The sequence below is a fragment of the Panthera onca genome, chromosome D1, assembly GCF_046562875.1.
Source record: "Panthera onca isolate mPanOnc1 chromosome D1, mPanOnc1 haplotype 2, whole genome shotgun sequence".
Taxonomy (NCBI): Eukaryota; Metazoa; Chordata; class Mammalia; order Carnivora; family Felidae; genus Panthera; species Panthera onca.
In genome coordinates this window covers 51,989,832-52,011,974 of record NC_138348.1, presented here as the reverse complement: position 1 = coordinate 52,011,974, position 22,143 = coordinate 51,989,832, and the positions used below count along the sequence as shown (strand labels likewise).

The following is a 22,143-nucleotide window of genomic DNA, read 5'->3' as shown; positions in this document are numbered from 1 at the left end:
TATAATCTCACAATTCTGTGAGTCAGAAATCCTGGCACATTGTGGCTCAACTGGGCCCTCTATTCAGGGCTTCCAAGGCCAAAATCAAGGTGTTGTGCAAGTTGGCCTCTTTTCTGGGGAAGAACCTGCTTCCAGGATCATTGAGGTTGATTGAAGAATTCAATTCCATTTGGTTGTAAAACTGATGTCCTTGTTTCCTTGACACATGGCCCCTTCATCTTCAAGCCAACAAAGTTGTTGTGAAATCTTTCTCATTCTTCAAATCTCTTACTTCCCACTTATTACAAGGCTGAGAAAGATCTCTGCTTTTTAGAGCTCATGTAGTTAGACTAGGCCCACTTAGATAATCCAGGATAATGGCTCTACTTTAAAGTCAGCTGATTATTAATCTTAATTACATCCACAAAGTTCTTTTTTTCCATAATCACAGGAGTAACACCAGAGGGCAAGGTAATGGGAGCCAAAATTCTACCTGTCACAGGGTTTCTGGGGAGGAAAACAGCCTGGACCCCACTTTCACAGGGGGCCCAGAATAGGGAACACTATGAATTGGGTCTCTGGAAACAGGAGAAAGATGATCCTGGCCCAAAACAGCACGGGAGCCTCAGAGCAGCGCCACCCAGTAGGAGCACAGGCTTGAACAAGGTGCATACCCACGTAACCAGCATGATCTCTAAACCCAGGCCTTCTTCCTCTTACCCACATATTCTATCCAACATAAATCCCCCAGAAACTTTTTGGAAGGTGCTAAATTGTGGGAAAAGAGAGTGGAAAGAAAGCCAGCAAACATAAAGGGAAATTAAGTCTTCCATAAGGTAAGTGGTTAAAAGCTTACATGAGACTTGTCTGATTTAGAGAATCAAGGAAAGTTCCAATTTTTAAAAATACTGTTATGTAACACACACACACACACACACACACACACACACACACGCGCGCGCGCGCGCACACACATACACACACACACACAAACTACTATCTCATAAATTACCTCATTATCTCTTATAATAACATTAGGAAGCTTAAATTATTATTGTGCTTATTTTTCCAGATCAGGAAACTGAAATGCATAGAGCAATTAAAAATATATTAGATGTGATTTATTGAGAAGCTATTTTATGCCAGGTCCTGAGTTAAGTGCATTATCTCAATTAATCCTCACAACTACATGAGAAAGAGGTCATTATTACCCCATTTTAAAATAAGGAATACAAAAGGTTCCTGGGTGGCTCAGTTGGTTAAGTGTCCAACTCTTCATCTTGGCTCAGGCCATGATCTCATGATTCATGAGATCAATCCCCATGTTGCGCTCTGCTCTAACAGCTCGGAGCCTGCTTGGGATTCTCTCTCTCTCCCTCTTTTTCTGCCCCTCCCTACCTCAAAATAAATAAATAAACATTAAAAATAAATAAACAAAATGAGGAATCCAAGGCTCTGGGAGACTAGATAATTTGCCCAATATCACAGGGCTCCTAAGTCACATGGAATAAAACCTAGGTCTGCCTTACTGTTTCTTTTAGGGAGATAAGTAAGGGACTGCCTCCTCTGAGGCTGAGGCCAGACACGCTCCTTCCTTTCTTAAGAATGACTGTTGCCAGCAGTAAGGAGGTTGGGGGCAGAGGGGCTAACCAGGGGAGAAGAAGCCAGTAATGCAGAGCAAAGTTTGTGAATCACCAGCAAGCCTGCCCAATGTGTTGAAGCATTGAGCTCAGGGCTGCAGCCAAAGACAAAGGACCACCCAGTGCTCTGGAGAAAAGCTGCAAATTCCAGCTCTCCCATCCACACACATACAGCTTGGGAGGGAGGCAGGAGTTTTGGAGTTGCTGCGAGATTCCTACAGGGGTGAGCTGTAGTTGTCCTACAAGAACTGTCCAAGGGCCCTGCTGCTGAGAGCCCAGCTGCTTCCAGCTTAGCTCTTCTCCCTCCCACAGGACCTAGGGCCTCACTCATTGTCCTGGGATCACTAACCTCAGGACACCTTGGCCTGGCTAAGATTTGAGATGTACCCTCCTCCTCAATGTTCCTTTGGCCTCCCCACTTCATCTTTTTCTTTCTGAGAGTTTGGCTGCTTGCCCAAGAGGCAGATGGAAATAAAGTATCAAGCTCAGGAGGAAATCAGATTCATAGGGAGAAGGGACATCCAACTCAAGGAAAGATGCTGTGCAAATGCTAGATGCCAGGAGCAGGAGACAAAGTGGGTGGATTCTAGATTGAAGCTGAAGCTAGGGTTTGGCTTGAGGCTCAGATCAGGGGAGGATGGTTAAGCCACGTTAGAGCTGGGGTCAGAGTCAAGGCCCAAGTCAGGGCAAGTATTAGGCTGGCCTAAAAGCACAACAGATAGGAAAGAGCTTGGAGCCAATCTGAGTCCGATTTTAGTTCTGAACTATCACTTGCTAGCTGAGGGACTCTCAGCCTCCTACACAAACTTTCAGGGTTGTTGAAAGAAATGCTTGGAGAATTAAAATGTAAATGAGATAATGATTGTAAACTGGCTGCTGGTGCCTGACAAGCAGCAACTGCTTAATAATGAATGGTAGCTATGACGGTTATCCCTGTCCCTGTAGCAGAGATTGCGCCTTTGAGGCAGTGGGGGCACACCTTGTCCCGCCCTACTCAGCCCTGGGCCTCTGGACTGGACTGTCGATGCCAGGTCTGGCCAGCAGAGGGCGCAGGGTTCCCCTTTCCTCCCCTCTTTCTACCTCCTGCCCTGGCCTCAGAATTGCATTGTCTTGTAAAGCTGGAAGAGCTAGAATCTTAGGGACAGGGAGAAATGGAATCTTACAGACAGAATAGTGGTCTCAACTGGTTTGTAAGAACACTTGATTTTTTAGCAAAGACTAAAACGCAGCAGTGATGATGCTGAAAGCCATTACAGAGGAAGTTGTGCCGAGTCAGAGCCGGAGGCAGCCCTGTTGGGGTCGCCCTACTGATTGGCTGGGAGGATTCAGGACTGCCCTCCCTACAGGAAAAATCCTTGTGCTTTTCATCTAACACGCGTGGGCTTTCTCTGTGTCTGGCAGTGCCCTTCCAGTTTCAGTATCTTGGCTTATTGTCCTCAGCCTTGCTGTTCACCAACAGGTGCCATAGGGCACCACAGGCTAATAAGTCGGGTGTGTTCATGGAAGCCCTCTCCCTGGTGATTCCCTGAGTGAGCCTTCCTGTGGCTTTTTTAACTTTCAAATGAGTCCCTGACATGGGAGATCCAGGCCCCTCTTGACCTACCTGCGAAAGCCCATGTCCGAAGCCAAGTGTAACCATGAGTGAGAGCAAGCCCCTGTGTGTGTGTGTGTGTGTGTGTGTGTGTGTGTGCGCGCGCGCGCGCACGCGCGCGCTCTGTTCTCCCTAGCACAAGCCCCAGACTCCGGAAGGTAGTCCTTTCCCTGGTTTCTTTCCTCTGACCAACATCCCTGCCTGCTCTGGCTCCAGCCGGTCTGTCTTTTCAGCCTGCTCCCTCTTTGTTTAATTATCCCAAGAGAAGGGCCTCCTACGTGGGCAGGGAGTGTGGGCAGGAGCTCAGCACAGAAGCATATCTGCACATCACAGAAATGCAGACAAGAGAAGGCCTTGAAAGATGTGGAGAGAAGGCAGCCTAATGAGCCACAGAGGGAAGGGCTGAGCGGGCACCTCAAGGATTAAACTGTGACTGGTTCCTCTCCTAGCACTGGATCCCAGCTGTGTGTGTGTGTGTGTGTGTGTGTGTGTGTGTGTGTGTGAGAGAGAGAGAGACAGAGAGAGTCAGGGGTGGAGGAGCCAGAGCCTATCCCACCACCCTGACACCGCTGTGTGTGAATACTAGGTTTCCTGGGTAAAGCGCTGATATTTTGTGGACCTGAAAGATTCCTAGAATAAGCAGTAACTTACAAGGCAGGCTATCTGGCTGTACATTACACACTATATTCTCCTCTCTTTAGTTGTTTCCCCAGAACATTTACTGAAGTGTTGTTTAAACGTTCTCCTCTTATCTCAATTGTGATATAGAATATTGAAAGAAGGATCATGTGCCCACACTTGAGCCAGTGTGGCAGTAGCTAGGTGATTGAGACTTCCCCAAGGGAAAAGCAAATTATTCTAGCTATAGGCGTCAAGCTGGGTGGGCCAGCACTCCCCTTCACAACACACACACACGCATGCACACACACACACACACACACGTGTGCGCGCACACACCCACACACAGAGGGGAAGCAAAAACATGACAACCTTGGCAGGTCAAGGCTTGAATCAAAAAAGTAGCTTCCCTCAGAACTGAGGTTGGCCCTATATCAGGACATCTTGCACTTGTTTCCTTGACCTCTTTGGTCTCTGACTTGTTCTGGGACAAGGGTCAACGTCTTTTTCCTCTGGTTACCCATATTGACTTTGCAGTTCCCTCCTTGCTCTGGTCTAAAGTCCCCTGTTTCCTGGTCCTGAGCAATCCCATTCTCCCTGAATGCTGGCTCAATCCCTGGCATTGATGGAATTTCCTGATTTGAGAAACGAACTTCCACCCTCTTAGCATTGCATTTTCATCCCCTCCTATGCTCATAGTATTCCCCCTTCTCCATTCCAACTATTATTTGGAGTTGTTTTCCTCTTATAAACCATCTTCTTGAAACAATCTCTAGCCACCATCTCCTGGCCCTCACCTCCCCATCGCCCAACTGCATTTAGTTAGAGAGGACAGTATGAGCAAGCGTGATGAACAGCATGGACTGCACCATGAAACTCTAAACAACTCAAGGTTCCTTGAGCACAAAGACTGCAAATAAGTAATGAGAGTAGTGTGGAGAGTGCTTTGAGAACTTGTTGGAGAAAATGACAGGAGCCAGACCTTTGGAATAAACGTAAGCAAGAGGACAACTATTAACATGTAATTGTAAACATTACCATAATGAGAGGTACAAGGTGTTACAGAAGTACATAGGAGAGGCACCTAACTCAGGAAAGCTTCTCAGATGAGTTTCGTCTTCCATAACCCCTTTTCCAACATCAGCTTCTTTGAACACTCCTCCAACTCCAGTGTTGGCTAAAACCAGCAGTCCTGTGAGGATGGTACACCCTCTGCAAAAAGGGGTAGCAACTCTTGGTTTCACAACTCAGTACACAGATTTGGGGTCCTCTGCACTCACCAATGCTGCTTCTTCACTCTCAACACCTCTTTGCTCCTTGACACTCCTTGATATGTTCTTTGCCCTACTCTCTTCCCTTTCTCATTTTGGACCGCTGCAACCTTTTGAAGCCTACTTATTACTCACTTTAGACTGTGTTACCTACTTCATTGTCCTGCCCATTATTGTGCCCTTGTCCCTTTGTTTTTCCATCCCACCCAACTGGCAAAATCTCAACTTTGGGCGAATTGAACAATCAGTATTCTCCATGCTTGCATCTGACTATCTGAGCGCTCCTGGAGAAACTGATACCACTGGGAATTCATGGTCACCAACTCCTAAGTGGGTCCCAGTTATCTTATTACATGCCTCTAGTGCCCCCTCCCTCTTTCCCATTTTATACAGTTTTCTTAAGCCATCCTGACTTCTAAAATTTCAATCCTATCTACTCACACACACACACACACACACACACACACACACACACACACCAGTCACTGATAACCAGATCTCCAACTTCACAGAGAAAATAGAAAATATAAGATAGCAGCTGCCATTAAATCTATGCACCTACTGTGTTAATTAAGATACAGAAAAAGTTGCTATAACAAGAAGAGAAAAAAATGTAGGGCCTTAAGAGTGTAGTTTCTTTGTCATATGAAAGAACTTGGGGTAGTAAAACAACTGGAGTATGAAATATCCAGGCTCCTACCATCTTATCACTCCACCACCCCTGGTGTGTTACCTTCATGACATGACTGGAGATGGCTTACCCTCACATTCACATTCAACTTGCAGGAAAGGAAAATGAGGAAGAAACAGTCCACTCCTCTCCTATAAGAGCTTGATCTGGAAGCTGCACTTATCACTGCTACCCACAACCCTGTCCAGAATATGGTCATAAAGCCATGCTTAGCTGCCAAGGCATCTAGAAAATAATAGTTGTTAGCTGGTTGGCCATGACTTATTTTAATCTATAACTATTTTCTTCTATCTTCCTCTTACAATTGAGGCTCTACTTTTATCAAAACCTAGAACCTTCCACATGGGCTCTGGATTACACACTTTCCTGCCTTCTCAGGAATCTTGCATTCAAAATTAATTAATTTCTCTCCTTCTTCCTCCCCCTCTCATTTCTTTTATTTGTTTTCCCTTTCTCGATCATGATGCTTGCTCCCCTTGTTTTCCTCCCACCTGTCTTTTGCAGGCTGGCCTTTCCCTATCCAGACTTTAAATATGGTCTTTTTCAGATTTCTGATCTGGTTCCTCATTTATTCTTATTTAACACACTCTCATTAATTCTATGGTTTGCATTACTTCTTATGCAAACTGTGCATTCAACTTCCTACTGGAATTCCTACTTAGATGTCTAATAAAGCATCTGAAACTTACCATGTCCAAAAGGGAACAGATTCATTGGTGGGAGTTGCTATCTGATGGTTACTATTTTCTCTATGAAGTGGGAGGGCGGGTTATTTATTGTGAGTGAATGATGGTGTATGTGCATGTGTGCATGTGGGGTGTGTGTGTGTGTGTGTGTGTGTGACATGAAATGAGAGATTTTACAAGTCCAAAGAAAATTTGAAAAAAATATTATGTAAAATGAGAGAAAGAAGGTGATCAGAGAAACTTAGTAAAACTTCTGATCATTCTGGGAAGCATCATAGTATGAGCACCTGAATTCTGATGTCCAAAATCCCTGGCTTTGAATTGTAGCTTTTTCACCTAGTAGTTTTGTGGCTTTGGGCAAGTTACTTAAATTCTGTCTGAGTCACAGTTTTTTTCATCTAAAATAGTAATCAATCATATCGGACTTAAATGCAGAGTTCTTTGTGAGGATTAAAAGTAATGAATGTGCTTTGAACAGAGTAGGTAATCACCAAAGAGTCCCTATCCAGTTACCAGAAACCTTATTCATTTTAATCTCATCCTTCTCCCTCACCCTCAACATGGAAGCATCCTCTAGATTCTGTTTGCCTCCTAAGTATCTCTTGGATCCATCTTCTCCACTGCCTCTATGACTTAGGTCAAGGCGCTATGCTATCATCTGTTATCTGAGTTACTGTCATAGACTCCCAATGGGTCCTACCCCTTAAGTTGCTCTCCACACCAGCTGCCATAACAATTACCCCAAATCTTTCTAAAGGTTAACAAATTTCTAGTGCTTCCAATTCATCCTTTCATCCTTGGGTGGCTTGCAAGGTCTGTATTTGCTACTTTCTTCCTGAGAGGTGTGTTAGTTTCCTGTTGCTACTATAACAAATTATCATGAATTTGGAAGCTTAAAACAACATCTTTTTATTAGGTCGCAAGCATGTGGGCCAGAAGTCTGGTACAGTATGGCTCGGTCCTCTGCTTAGGGTGTCACCAGGCTGAGGTCAAGATGTCAAGCAAGTGAAATTCTTTTCTGGAGGCTCTGGGGTGAACATCCATTTCCAAGCTCATTCTTGTCATTAACAGAATCTAGTTCCTCGTGGTTGTAGGACTATAGTCCCTATTTTCTGGCTGGCTCTCAGCCAGAGACTGCTCTCAGCTAGAGGCCAATCTCAGGCACCTGCTCCTGAGGTGCAATCCCGGCTCCTTCCTCAAGCCAGCCACAGCCCCTTGCATTCCTTGCCACGTGACCCCCTCCATCTTCAAGCTAGCAATAGTGTGTCAAGTCCTTCTCTTTTTTCAAATCTCTCTGACTTCCTCTTCTGCTGCCAACCAGAGTAAATTCTTGTGATTTGGCTAGGACCAGTTGGATAATCTCTTTATCTTGAGGTCAACTGATTAGTAACATTAACTACATCTGCAAAATCTCTTTTGTCATATAGCATCATCATGGAAGTAGCATCTTATCATATTTATAGGTTCTACCCACAAGTGAGAATCCTGAGTGCCATTTTGTAATTCCGCCTACCACAGGAGGAGAAGCCAGAAAAACATCGCTGAGAAATGCCAATGCCTTGAGCTGAGATGAGAAGGATGATCAGGAGTTAATTAGATAAGGAAGGAAAAGTTTCCAGAGAGCATGTGCAAAAGTCATGTAACCAGAGGACACAGATCCCCCAAAAAAATGAACTAAAGAAAGGCCAGTGTGTCTACAGGGGAGAGAACAAGGAGGACAGTGACTTAAAATGAGGTAGTTACAGAGGCCACTAGGAGCCAGACCATGCAGGTTTCAGAGACTCTGTGAAAAGGCTTTCTCCATCCCCAGAGCAGAGGTCATTAGAGTGGCACAATCAGATTTGTGTTCTGCACATATCACTCTGACTCTAAGGTGGAGGATGGAGGTAAGGGGGCATCTATAAAATGTGGCGGACCACTGAAGAAGCCAGAAGAGCAGTGCAGAAACAGTGCCATAATGTCCATGCAGATAGAAGCAGACCGAGTCAAGGAACGCTCAGTGGCTAAAATCAACAGGACTTCATGATTGATTGACTATGGGAGGGAGGCAGTTATGTTCCCCAGGAAGCAGAGACTAAGACAGAGATTACTGTGGAGGATGTTTACTAAGGAGCGCTCTTGGAGTCTACACGTATGCAAGAGCAAGGAAAGGAGGACTGGGTGAAGGGAGAAGCTGAGCAGCAATTCAGTCCCCACAAAGGCTTTGGTCAACCCCACGAGGAGCTGTGCATGTCTCTCAGAGTTGTCCTCTGTTGGGGTGAGGAGGCTGAACCTTTGTACCTCTGTGCTGAGCAGTCACTGGATGTAGGATGCCTCAGGAAGGGAATATGACCTTGCCTGAGCAGGCTTTCCTGAGCTCAGCCAACTCCCAAAGCAGCTGGCAGTGCAGAATAAATCCCTCATTTTTGGAGAGGAGTTTGGACTTTTTGTCACAGCCTCTACTACAGGTAAAAGAGCATAAGGGAGTAAGGCAGCCAGGCTGATTCCTAAATTTCTGATTTCTGCATCTTAGCAGATATACAACCATATATTGTAATCATTGGCTTACCTGTCATTTTCCCCCAGGAGGGTGGCAGCTACTCGGGCACAGACCGTATCAAACAGTGAGTACACAGCCCTATGGCTGGCACATACTGTGCTGAATAAGTGAATGTCTGTCTACTCCTATTTCCACTCCTCTCTCTCCTACATTTCCTTTGCTCCCCACCCCCACACCCTACCGCCATCCAATGTGGGAAAAGTCCAGCAGGTTATCTGAGGTGCCACCTGTGCTGGAGCTGAACAAACAGCAAATCAGGCTCTTCTGGTCCAGGGCACTCTGATGGGGAAGGCAGGCAGTGCCAGGAGGAGGGGAGTTAGGGGAGACAGGTGACGACATCCCCACCCACCTCAAGCCTAAATCCTCCTTCAATGTCCCAGCCCCTGTAAACTCAGTGCTAGCTGGAACAGGTCCTCTCCGAAAGACAGCTTGCATAGGGCTCTCTGAATTCCCCGTAAACTCAGACCTCATCCACAGTCTAATCTGGTCTTTGACTGATGCTCCCACCTCCAACAGCTACTGCTGGGGGCCGCACGCAGAGTGGAATTTCAGGGTCATATTGGAGTTTCCTTGTAATGGAGGAGAATGGATAGCCAGCAGGGCAGAAATCTTAGTGGAGGCAAGTCCTGCCCAAGGAACCGAACACACCTCAGTTCTGTGCATGTCCCCTTAAGCTTTGCACCGGCTGCACCCCAGTGATCTGCTCCCCTTCTGGTCCCCTCCCATGGGAACCTGACGCCCCACACAGGCTGCTCCACCTGCACTAAGAGCAAACAGGGAGCGTCATTGTGTCGGTTGAGGGTGGGCGCTGCCTGGAGACCACAAAAGCCAGCGCCTCCTCCCCTCTTGTGCCAGTGCTGGGCCAGAATTAGAACCAAACCCCACCATCACCCCACCCCTCACTGGTTTATTCTAAGCTGTTCTCACTGCTACCCAGGCTGCCCTCACACCAAAGTCAGACTCTTCCTCTGGGCAGCCCTTTTGCCTGTCAAGGTTCCCCCGAGAACAAATGCTGCCCCCACATCCTTGCCCGCTGAGGACGGTTGTTTGGAAGCTTTGGGTAGAAACCTGGGTGTTGGGCCCTGAGGTAGAAGGTGAAGGGTACTCAGACAGATGCAGGGGCGACCCCAGCCCTTTGGAGAGGAGATGCAAGAACTACGGTAGCGATGGTGTCCAGGTCACTGGTGCCACTGAGGCATAGTATAGTAACCGTGGGTGATGCCACCGTGTTAGATGCCACCTCCACATCCCCTGACCCACCGGGGAAAGATGCTAGATCCCACGGCGGCCGCTCCCTCTGACCCTCCTTCCCCCACCCAGCATCTCCCTCTCCAACACCCGTACTGCTACCCTCGCCAGCACACACACACACACACACACACACACACACACACACACACGGACGCACACACTCACACTCCCAAGAATTCTGCCGAACCAGGACGGTGGTGAAGGGGAGTGGGTGGGAAGGAAATCTCTAAGAGAAGACCGGAGAGGCTAGGGAGGGGGCGAGCCTGGAGGACTGTCCCTGTGGGTGAGGGGAGCGCAGAAGTCCTGAGCGTGGGAGGGGGGCGGAGAGTCACCTGGCGGGACCGAGGCGGACGAGCCTGGAGGGAGGCGAGCCTAGGCGGGGCGAGCAGAGGAGAAGCGGCGGGGCAGGGGCCAAGGTTGGGGGCGGGGACCAGGCGGGGCGGGAGCCTCCGCCCGAACAGCGGCGCGAGCAGGTGGAGCCGCAGCGGGAGCCCGCCGGGCCGAGCTCGGGGAGGCAGCGGCTGGGCCGGGGCCATGGAGCTGCTAAAGCTGAACCGGAGCGCGCAGGGGTCCGGACCCGGGCCGGGGGCTTCCCTTTGCCGCCCCGGGGGGGCCCTCCTCAACAGCAGCGGTGCGGGCAACCTCAGCTGCGAGCCCCCTCGCATCCGCGGAGCCGGGACACGAGGTGGGTGCCTCCCTAAGCCCCCTCCACCAGCTCCTTCTCGCTGCACCCCACACTGATAGAGATAGAGGCCCCCACTGCCTCCTCAAACGCCTACACCATCCCCTCATAGTACTCCCTCAGTCCCTAAACAGCTCCCCCGACACTTCTGCCCCCCCCCCACCCCCTCCGCGGCTCATAAAAACTCCATCACAGCTTCACACCACCTGATCAGAGCCCCTTCACACCCTGGTCTCCTGGTCGTACCCAGAGCCACTGGTCATCCCCAAACACAGCCTCCTGCCCAACACAGAGCCCCCTCCTAGACACAGACGGCCAGGAAGCAAGGACCTCCTCTTGCCTATCCTTCCAGGTCTCTTCCTTTTAAATCCAGTTCACAGAGCCACAGCGGGGAAGGAAAGGAAGAAAAGAAGGCAAGACTGGGAAAAAGAAGAGGGCTGGTTGAGGGAAGGAGCACTATGGAAGGCTTGAATGGGAAGTTAGAGCTATATAATCTCCTGTGTCCTCTGCCCCACCCCTAGCCTTCCCAAAAGAGATCCTCAAACCGGAATTAGGCTGGACATTGGGGGCTGCACCCTAGAGATGCCAGTCTCCATTTCACTCCTCCTCAAATCCTCCTGCCTCCCAAAGGGGAACTCTAATCAAAGCTCTGTCCCCTCTCTTTTTCTGTCTCCAAGTCCCCTCCAAGCACCCTCTCCAACCTGCCTTTCCTTAGGTTTCCTCCTCCTAGAGCCTGGCTGCCCCCTTCATCTCCTATCTCTTGTGCCACCATCTCCCCCACCCCCACTGCTTCCACTCACTCAGTCCCCAAAATGACTTTCACTCCTCCCACGGGCCAACAGCCGCATTTTCTCCACAACCCAGCTCATGATATATGTTTTCCCTTCCTGCACCTTTTCTTTCCTTAAATGTCTTCTGGACACCTGCTGTTGTCGCTGAGCTAGGTGCTGGGGACACAGGGATGAAACAGACCCAGTCTGGACCCTCATCGGTCCATAGTCAAGTGCAGAAGGGAGACAAACCAGTTGGAAAATCACAGTCACTCTGAGAAGTCCCGGAGAGGGTCTGAATTGTGGGCATCCAAAGGAGGTGGGATCCAAGAACTTCATAGACAAGGGAACCCAGGAGCTGGGTCTTGAAGTTGGAGTTCAGTAGGCAGAAAAAGGAAGCAGGGGGGATTCTAAGAGAGGGAGCAGTGCTGAGCAGAAGGAAATTATTCCACGTTCAAGAAGGGAAAATGGCAATAAATTTTAATTTGAGTATTTATCCCACAAAATAATGTATATGCTTTCTCAGACCAGTTTTTACACACTCTCACTTAGATTGCTTCATTCTACAAATATTTATTGAACCAGAGAAAAAATGAACACAGTTCCTATTTCATGGAGTTCACAGTTTAGTGGGAGAGCCAGACAAGTAAGCAGGGAATTGCAGCACAAAGTGGGATGTGCCTTAGATTAAGGCTGTGGGAACACAGAAGAGGAGCTTTAGTCTAGCTTAGCCTTGGGGGTCAAAGTGGGCCTCCTGAGAAGGTAATTGAAGAAAAATTTAAAAAGACAAGAGAAAGCCAGACAAGCGAAGGGGCAGGAAAGGCAAGAAGCATTCTAAGCAGAGGAACAATATGTGTAAACACCCAAAGTTAAAATCCATGGTACTTTCGTTCAGTGTGTCAGTTTCTGAGTACCTGAAACATACATCAAAAGAGAGGAAAAATGAATACTCAGGATGAGCACCAACCTAGAGGGTTTACAAAGAGCCTCACAGACCTGGCTAAGGAGTGTAGATTTTTATCCTGAGGATGATTGGAACTACTGAAAGACTCCGTAGTACAGCCAGGATTAGTTCTATAGTGTAGAAGATGGATTGGAGGACAAGACATGAAAGGGTGGGGGATGGGGTGGACACTTTAGAAGGCTATTCTGTTTCTCTGATAAAAGATGATATGGGCTTGGACTAAGGTTTTGGCAGTGGGGATGGAGAGAAGTGGATGGATTCGAGAGGCACTTCTGGAAGTGGAATCAACAGAACTTGGTAGGGATTCATTAGAAATGGAGAGGGAGGAAGAGGTCAAAGGATGACATCCAGGTGTCTGGCTTGGACAATTAGATGGATGTTGGTGCTATATCATGAGAAAGATAACAAAGGAACAGAAACAAATTTGAAAGAGAAGAACTATAAATTCACTTTGGAACCCACTGAGTTTAAGTGCTGTTGAGATACCTAGGTGGGGGTAGCCAGTAAGCTGTTGAATCTGGTGGTCAGGAACTTAGGGGAGGGGTGCAAGCTGGGAATACAGACTTAAAAGGTCTTTGCCTACAGAAGGTAATGGAAGCCACAGGAATAGCTAAAATCATACAAAGATGACAAGATGAAAAGAAAACAGGTCCCAGGGCAGGACCCTGAAAAAGACTGAGATTTAAAAGCCAGGCAAAAGATGGAGAGCCCATGATGAAACCATCAGAGGGACAAGGCAAGGGAAAGATTTCAAGCAGGGTAGGATAAGTGATGTCATATGGTGTTGATATAAGTCGAATAAGGACAGAACAGCATCCTTCAGATCCAGTAACAAAGAAGTCCTTAAGAGGAGTTGTGGGTATTAAGGTCTGACTACAGTTGGTTGAGGTTTGGGAGGGTGCATGAGGAGGTTATGAGAAGTGAACCAGGGTGTGTAGATGAAACTTTCCAGAAATTTGGGAGGGAGAGAGAAGCAAAGAAAAAATAGGATAGTGCCAGAAAGAGCATGGGATTGAGGAATGGTATGTGGTGGGGGTTGTCTTTGGGTATATGTGTGTGCAGTAGAGGCAAGAGTCTTTTTAAAATGTTGATGCAGCATGGGCCAAGACAGAGGAAAGGAAGGTCAAAGGCTCAGCAGAGAGCAGGGACAGTCCGCAGAGCAGGGGACCCTGAGAAAGCAGAACATGAAGTGATTCAGAGCACAGGTGCAAGAATTGACCTTGCTTATCTGGATGTTGTTACCTACACAGAGTGGATGTTACCCAGGAAGTCAGAAGTTACCCACAAAGACTGTTTGCCACTCACTCAGATTCTACATGTTAGCCAGGCTCACTCCAGTGTTACCAGTAGAAATATGGATGTTACCCACATTATTCTTATATGTTACCCACATAGACCAGAGTGCTAATGTTCACTCAGATGCCACCACTGAAAACCAGGTATCACCCACAGTTACTTTAACAATGCCCATAGTCATTTAGATGTCACTCACCCATCAGACACACTTGCTTTCATTTTATCATCCACACATAGATATCACCCATGCTCACTTAACTAACTTTTTCCAGATATCACCCATAAAATCATGGTTGTTAGTCTCACACATTCAGATATTAACCACAAAGACTCAGATATCACGTGTGTTCACTCAGGCACTGAGTTATTTTACTCAGTCAGATTGATCTCTCACTTCACATCTCAACATGTTAACATCTCACATCCATGCTCATCTAAATATTGCCTACACATACTTGAATATTACTTTCTGCTTACTCAGCTACTACCATCATCATTTGGATATTCCCCCATTCAGTTCAGACCTCTGAATATAATCCACATTTTCTGAAGATGTTATCTACAAAACAAGATGTTATCCGCAGACATATTACCTCTGCACAGTCTAAATTTGCCCACTCTCAGTCAGGCATTATCTACAGACACGTAGTTAAACCCTTCTCAGACCTTGTCCACAAAAATATGTATTACTCTCACCCACCTAGGAATTTAGATATTATCTCAAAAACTAAATTATTATCCAATGTTCACTCTGATATTACCTGTACATCCTTCCATATTATTTCTGCTCCTTCAGTGAGTACCCATTGACATTCGGATATCACCATTTGCCCAGCTATCATCCACAATCAGTTGCATGCTGTCCATGATCACCACAGACACATGGGTATTGCTTTGATGTCTGTGTTCATGGGTGACCAGATCCAACATGCCAGTGGAAGGCAGGATTTGAGGCATCAGCAGCTTCGGCGTTGTTTCTTATAAAGTCCTGATTTTTGTGTTTGGCACATTATCTGGATTTTTGTGCTCATACTTCTCTGCCACCATCTGGAAAGAACAAATGCAGATCTTTTAGACCCCAGAAACAGAAATGAACTGTCACAGTCTTCTGAGTTCTCTGGCCCAGCAGGATGATGCCCAGAGGTAGTCAAGGCACTAGAATCTATAAGGTGCCACTCCCATTCTTCCACCCCTACCTTAAGTTCTTAGTTGCCGAAGCCACCATGATCACTCCTATTCCACCACACAAACACACATGGATGCATACACATAGGCAAAAACACACACACAAGTCTTCATTCTAATTGCTTTTTAGTGACTTTTGAAAAAACTAATAGGCTATTTTTACAGTAGTTTCAGGTTTACAGAAAAACTGAATGGAAAGCACAGGGAGATTCCCACCCCCCCTCCATATACACAGAGAGACACACACAGTTTCCCCTACTATTAATACCTTGCATTAATGCAACACATTTGTTATAATTGATAGGCCAATATTGATACATTATTAACTAAATTCCATAGTTGACATCAGGGTTCACTTTTCGGGTTGTATATTCTATGGGTTTTAAAAGATTTTTTTTAATGTTTGTTTATTTTTGAGAGAGAGAGAGAGAGAGAGAGAGAGAGAATGTGCAGGCGTGCACAAGCAGGAAAGGGGCAGAGAGAGATGGAGACAGAATCCCAAGCAGGCTCTGCGCTATCAGTACAAAGTCCCATGCAGGGCTAAAACCCATGAACCATGAGAGAATGACATGGGCTGAAGTTGGACACTCAACTGACTGAGCCTCCCAGGCTCCCCTCTATTCTATGGGTTTTAACAAATGTATAGTAACAGCTATCCACCATTAGAGTACTGTACAGAATAGTTTCACTGCCCTAAAAGCCCTGTGCTCTACCTTTTCATCCCTCCTACCCTCTCCCTGAGCCACTGGCTCTAAGAGTGCTTTTAATTAATCTTTTTCACATCTCCTAACTTTCAACAGCAAAGACTTGGAGAGATAGTAGTGGCTGGAAATAAGCTAATCGCTGGGAATGCCCAGAAAAATAGCAAAGTGTTGTATGATCGCTGGGCAATTTTACTGGAACTTTGTCCCTCTAGTTTTCAGGAGTCCCCATGCAGATTGGGAACTTGATAAGAGTGGGCATAATCTCATCTTTCTGCTCCACCAAGTTCCAAGACACACATGGGATACATCAGCTGGGTGAATGAATGAGAAATGTGCTTTTCATACTTCAGGGTGTGTACCAACTTGAGGTGTGGTTATTGATTCAAGAACTAGTTGAAGAGAGACATCCAGAGGAGGATCTGAAAAAGATGATAGAATGGAGAGATTAAGGAAAGTGGAGGGGTGGGGGCGGTAGACTGGAAGGAGACACAAAAAGTACAGGATAGAATACTAGCTCACACACACCTCAAATTTGCTACACATAAGCCTTCCTTGCAGAAAGGGAGACATGTCTCCAAAGAGACAGAGGCAGAGAGGAGGGCATGCTGGAGCTTTAGAGGCACAGAGGTGAAGCATGGATGGGGCAGGACAAAGCAGGTGAATTTGTGTGGAGAGTGAAAGAGATTCGTTCAAGATTCATTAGCCAGCATGTGTGAACACCTCCTATTTGCAGGACATTATGCTAAGTGCCAGGGATATGCAGAAGAATGATCTGGGCATTGCCCCTGTCCTCAAGAAGCTCATAGTCCAGTGGAGGAGATAGAGAATTAAACATAATAATACAGTGAGCAATGCCACACTGGAGTACAGAGAGGCAGAAAGAGGCACTGAGATTGAGATTTGATTGGGGAAGGAGGCAGCATGATGAATGACAGAGGGGTGAGGGAGCAGCAGGAGGCAAAGCATTTTGGAGATCTGGAGACTCAGCTGCTATTCTGATTCAACACCTGACTTGACTGTGTGATCTGAGAACTAATGTCACTGCTGGGTTCTGTTCAGGAATCTCTTGTAGATAGCATGTACTTGATGCCTACAGCTGTTTCTGAATAAGTTGGTTATCATTATAAGAACAGTTTAATTCAGAGCCTAAGACAAGAGTCAATGTATGGGGCTGCAGAAGGGGGAGCTGCAGCTCTGAGCCCTTCCCTCCCCACAACCTGGAAGGCTCTGGCCCTGCCTTCTCTCCCCTCAAGCTCTCATGTCTCTCACGCTGAGGCCATGGGCTTGGGTGACTGAGTCCAGCTTAATTCAATTCACTTTTGTTTGGCTCTGCTTGGTTGTGATATAGAGGCCCAAAGATGGATCCATCCCCTAATAGACAATGACACAAATGAATGGAGTCAGCCCTCTGTCTAGCCCAGCAACACTAGTGTCCTTCCTGTGAGCTCCCACAACACTTTGTATATCCCCCAGCTTTACTCCTTATCCCACTGTGTGGCAGTTGTCTATTTATGTACCCAAATTTCCCTCTGGACTGTGAGCTCTCAGATGGCAGGGAATTTGTCATGTCCATCTCTTTGTCCTCAATGCCTAACACAGAGGGAGTCCTCTGTAAATGTTTGTTGAGTGAAAATGAATGTTAGGAGATAATTAAAATACAAGGTAGAAAATAAAAAGCATTCTGATAGATGTGTAAGGAACACTCATGGGTCAGAGGAAGGGGAGATTAACTCCAAATGAGGCATCCAGAAAGGCCTTACAGAAGAGGGGGCAGTTAATCTGAGTCTTGATGGGCAGTGGTGTATAGGAATTTACCAGATACAGAAAATCAATTTGTGATGGGGGGAGGGTATTAGTGGCAGTTGGTGAAAGAACATTCCAGGCTGAGAAATCAATGTTAGCAATGGAGGAAGTCATGAGGGTGCATGATGCCTTCAAGAAAGTGAGTCATCCAGTGGCTTAAGTGGGTGCATTGCAAGAGGAGGTGAGACAGGACAGTTCTCAGAGGATCTGGAAGACATGCTAAAGGGTTGCAGACAGTACAGGGAAGGTGAAGAGGGATTTTTTTAGACAATAAGGACCTGACCTGACCTATGTTTCAAAAGGTAGTGGGTGATCAATAGTGTCAAATGCTACAGGGAGATCAAGTAGAATAGGCTGAGAAGAGACCTTTGGACTTGGCAGTTAAAGCTTAGTGATCTTGAGAAGTGTCCAAACAGTGATGGGGGGCGGAGAGGAGATGGATCGGGCACTGGACTGTAATCGACTGAGGAGTGAATGAGAAAATGCAAATAATCCTTTCAAGAAGCTTGGCTGTAAAGAGAAGGGAGAATTTGAAGCAAAGCTTGAGAAGAGACAGACCTTCTCAAGGAGAGGAGGAGTTAAGCCAATTTCCCTAAGCCTCAAAGGGTTAGAAACCTAAAGGATTCAAGTGAACCCATCCGCTGAGTGGGAGGAGGTATTCCTGGGATGCAGAGGGATCTAGCTGGGTAGGAGATGTGGGGAATAAGTGGGCTTGGAGGGTCTGGCTGAGTGGGAGCCAGACTCCTTGCTGCCACCCCTCTGTTTTCCTACCCAGAACTGGAGCTGGCCATCAGGATCACCCTTTATGCAGTGATCTTTCTGATGAGTGTTGGAGGAAATGTGCTCATCATCGTGGTCCTGGGACTGAGCCGCCGCCTGAGGACTGTCACCAACGCCTTCCTGCTCTCACTGGCAGTCAGCGACCTCCTGCTGGCTGTGGCTTGCATGCCCTTCACCCTCCTGCCCAATCTCATGGGCACATTCATCTTTGGCACAGTCATCTGTAAGGCGGTTTCCTACCTCATGGGTAGGTGAGACAACCCCCTGCTCCCCTCCTTACCTAAAGTTCTTGCTGCACATAGGGGTCTTTCTCAGTAGGGCCTGAGCAAATCACTGGTTGAGTATGTAGTACAAGTTTCCTGAATGACCCCTTCCTCTTCCCTTGTTTAGGGGTGTCTGTAAGCGTGTCCACACTAAGCCTTGTGGCCATCGCCCTGGAGCGATACAGTGCCATCTGCCGACCACTGCAGGCACGAGTGTGGCAGACACGGTCCCACGCAGCTCGTGTGATCATAGCCACGTGGATGCTCTCTGGACTGCTCATGGTGCCCTATCCCGTGTACACCGCCGTACAGCCAGTAGGGTCCCGTGTGCTGCAGTGCGTGCATCGCTGGCCCAGTGCACATGTTCGCCAAACCTGGTGAGGGCGCCCATTCCTGGGAATTCCTCTCTCCATCTCCATCAGCTGCTTACTACCATTCCCCAGAATCTTCCTCCAGCTGCTCCAATACTCTGATTCCCTCTCCTCACCCACCACCCTGGGATTCCCATTTGGGGTCCCTCCCCAGTTCTCTAGCCCTTCCCAGCAGGACCCCCAAATCCTACTTCTACCTCAGGGGCCTGGTCACCAGCCCTAGAAAGGATCCCTTGCTCTTCTTCCATCTGTGATTACAGGTGGACAGATACCCGTGTGATTGATCTGCTCTGTCTCCAGGTCCGTACTGCTGCTCCTGCTCTTGTTCTTCGTCCCGGGTGTGGTTATGGCTGTGGCCTACGGGCTCATCTCCCGTGAGCTCTACTTAGGGCTTCGCTTTGACGAAGACAGTGACAATGAGAACCAGAGCCGAGTCAGAAGCCAAAGAGGGCTGCGGAGCGGGGCAGGACCAGGTGGGTGATATCCAGCTTCCCCTCCCGGCCCCCACCCCTACCACCGGCCTTGGGAAGGGGTGGAGCCTAGAGTGGGTGGGGCAGAAAGGAGCCTGACACGCAGATGCTGGAAATCGGGGTCTGGTGGTTCTTGGGCTGTAGGTTGAGAGGACCCAGCCTGCTGCTTTGACAGCCTACCCTCTGTACTCAGGTTCTGCCCAACCCAATGGGCGTTGCCGGCCGGAGACCGGGCTGGCTGGAGAGGATGGCGATGGCTGTTACGTGCAGCTTCCGCGCTCTCGTCAGACCCTGGAGCTGTCCGCGCTGACGGCGCCCACACCTGGGCCAGGATGTGGCCCCCGGCCCTACCAGGCCAAGCTGTTGGCTAAGAAGCGCGTGGTGCGGATGCTACTGGTGATCGTTGTGCTTTTTTTCCTGTGTTGGTTGCCATTGTACAGTGCCAACACGTGGCGCGCCTTTGACAGCTCTGGTGCGCACCGCGCGCTTTCGGGAGCGCCCATCTCTTTCATCCACTTGCTGAGCTACGCCTCAGCCTGTGTCAACCCCCTGGTCTACTGCTTCATGCACCGTCGCTTTCGCCAGGCCTGCCTTGAGACATGTGCCCGCTGCTGCCCCAGGCCTCCACGAGCTCGCCCCAGGCCTCTTCCAGATGAGGACCCGCCCACCCCCTCCATCGCTTCACTGTCCAGGCTGAGCTACACCACCATCAGCACGCTGGGGCCTGGCTGAGGGGTAGAGAGGGAGTGGGGGCTGAGGCGGAACACACCAATTCCTACAAGTAGGGACCCATCCAGACACAAGAGAGACACAGACCCACTGACACAGGAGACTGACACCCAAAAAGCATGGACTAATCCCAACACACACACAAAAGTGGCTTACCTGACACAAAAGAAACAAACCAGATCCCCACACAGGAAATAAGGCACACTCTTGATATGGGACCAAGCCTGGCACATAGAAACAGGGCACTGACTTTAGACGCACACAGACACAGCATCCCTAGCAATGGACTATCCGTACATAGTGGAAATTCTGAGAGAGGCTGGCCTGCCTCTCATATACACATAGTAATGGCACTGATTCTTTAGGGCTCTGGAGCCTGGCACGGTACTGACTCCTGAGATGCTCCAAGCTGCCCGCCCCCCCACCCCCAGTTTGACCTCACAGTGCCCTTCCCCATTTCAGCACTGAAAAATACCAACCAACCTAATCTCACACCTCCCTGACCAACAGGCTGTTTTGCACTGAAAAGTCCCTTCATTCCTTTCCAGTTAAATTCTATGGCCCTGACCCTCCTCCATCACCCAAACTCTTCAAGAAATAATAAATGACTTGGCTTCCTCCTGAACTTCCTTTCTGGACTTTTTTTTTTTGGGGGGGGGGGCGGGCAGGTGAGGAGGCATGGGATTTTGTAGAATTCTCCCTCTTGGGTCCTTCTTCCATGGTCTCTCCTGTGCATGACCCCCTGCCAAAATGCCCATGGTCTGAGGCTAAATGGGGATGTGGGTATTTTGTCTGGGTTGTCATCCTGGACCCACCTACACACTAGTGTCATACATAGTAGCTGGGGATGGGGGTGGCAGGCGGAATATCCATGACACATCATGATTCCTAAGCATTCTCCTAAAGTGGTGCCATTGCTAAGGTACTATATTAATAGGTAATTACTAAAATTTTATTGAAATGTAAGTGGAAGCACTGTATAATAAGACTCAGTTTATTCAATGTGTGTTTCAAATACCAGGACTCAGATCATAAGTGTACAAGTTAAAGAGTAGGAACTTTTTTAATGCACTCTTCTCTGGTGTCAGAATCTGGCCAAGCTTCTGCCCCATGGAAGCACCTTTACTGGCCAGCAACAAAGGTGGGGAGAATGCTGGATCTGAATAAGAGGAATCCCAGAGCCCAGGCTTCCTTTTGACTATGAGACTGATCCAGCCCCAGAGAGAGGCAGAGACAGCAACATCATCCCTTCACACACACAATGACAGGTAGGGAAGAACAGGTGACCTCACCAGGGATATACATGGATAATCAGAAGTATGATAGAGTGAGAGGGTTTCTTGACACTTTGTCTTGTAACAGATGGGAAAATAGAGACCCAGAGCAGGAAAGAAAGCTGTTCAAGGTCATACAATAAATTAGAACAAGACAGAAATAATCCTATTGAAGTAGACACTAAGCTCAGATGGCAAACAAGCCATACCCATCATGAGGCAGACCCAAGTTTTGTGGGGCCTGGAGCTTATAAAACCGGGTGCCCTTTTTAAGAAAAAGAATACAAAATGACAGATACAAAATTGCCAGGACACTGACCAGGGCCACGGAAGGCGCCTATGCAGTGAAAAGCCCAGAGATTTAAGCCTCTGTTAACCTCACAGCCAGTAACACCTCTAACTCCACCCACTAACTAGGCTGGACAAAGGCCAGGTGAAGGACAATGAGAAAGGAGAGTGGTCTTTTGTTTACCAGTGCTGAGGCTGCTCCCATCCATCCTTTCTACAGGGCCCTGGGCTGCAAGAGGCAGGATGCAGGAAGAAAAGGAGGGAGAAGGCGTTCCAAGCTGTCAACTACAACAGTGCA

At 48.0% G+C, this 22,143-nt stretch overlaps 1 protein-coding gene and 1 long non-coding RNA gene across 9 annotated transcripts in view; one reads left to right on the top strand and one right to left on the bottom strand.

The window, feature by feature from the left end:
* Positions 1-4,729: 4,729 nt before the first annotated feature.
* Positions 4,730-22,143, bottom strand: part of LOC132661377 (uncharacterized) — a 118,294-nt gene continuing 100,880 nt past the window's right edge. For 5 of the 6 annotated variants that reach the window (XR_009602192.3, XR_009602191.2, XR_009602194.2 and 2 more), the window contains one exon: positions 10,958-15,025. This is a non-coding gene — a long non-coding RNA (uncharacterized LOC132661377). Of the gene's footprint in view, positions 5,041-10,957; positions 15,026-22,143 lie in introns of those variants that run through there. The other variant, XR_009602193.2, reaches the window with a different exon arrangement.
* CCKBR (cholecystokinin B receptor) lies at positions 10,402-20,908 on the top strand. Of its 3 annotated transcripts, none has more exons than XM_078433145.2 (5): positions 10,402-10,951; positions 18,446-18,697; positions 18,841-19,090; positions 19,385-19,557; positions 19,748-20,908. In XM_078433145.2, the coding sequence occupies exons 1-5, from the start codon at positions 10,801-10,803 to the stop codon at positions 20,284-20,286; spliced, it is 1,365 nt and encodes a 454-aa protein (XP_078289271.1). In that variant the 5' UTR covers positions 10,402-10,800; the 3' UTR covers positions 20,287-20,908. The 3 variants fall into 3 exon arrangements, with proteins under 3 accessions (XP_078289271.1, XP_060461835.1, XP_060461837.1); XM_060605852.3 differs by lacking the exon at positions 10,402-10,951 and adding an exon at positions 17,583-17,809; XM_060605854.3 differs by lacking the exon at positions 10,402-10,951 and adding an exon at positions 17,583-17,851.

Bases quoted from the DNA above. Each gene is read 5' to 3' on its own strand.
- CCKBR (XM_078433145.2), top strand. From the start codon at position 10,801: ATGGAGCTGCTAAAGCTGAACCGGAGCGCGCAGGGGTCCGGACCCGGG. The intron at 18,698-18,840 runs GTAGGTGAGACA...TCCCTTGTTTAG, and splicing joins GGCGGTTTCCTACCTCATGG to GGGTGTCTGTAAGCGTGTCC. The intron at 19,091-19,384 runs GTGAGGGCGCCC...CTCTGTCTCCAG, and splicing joins GCACATGTTCGCCAAACCTG to GTCCGTACTGCTGCTCCTGC.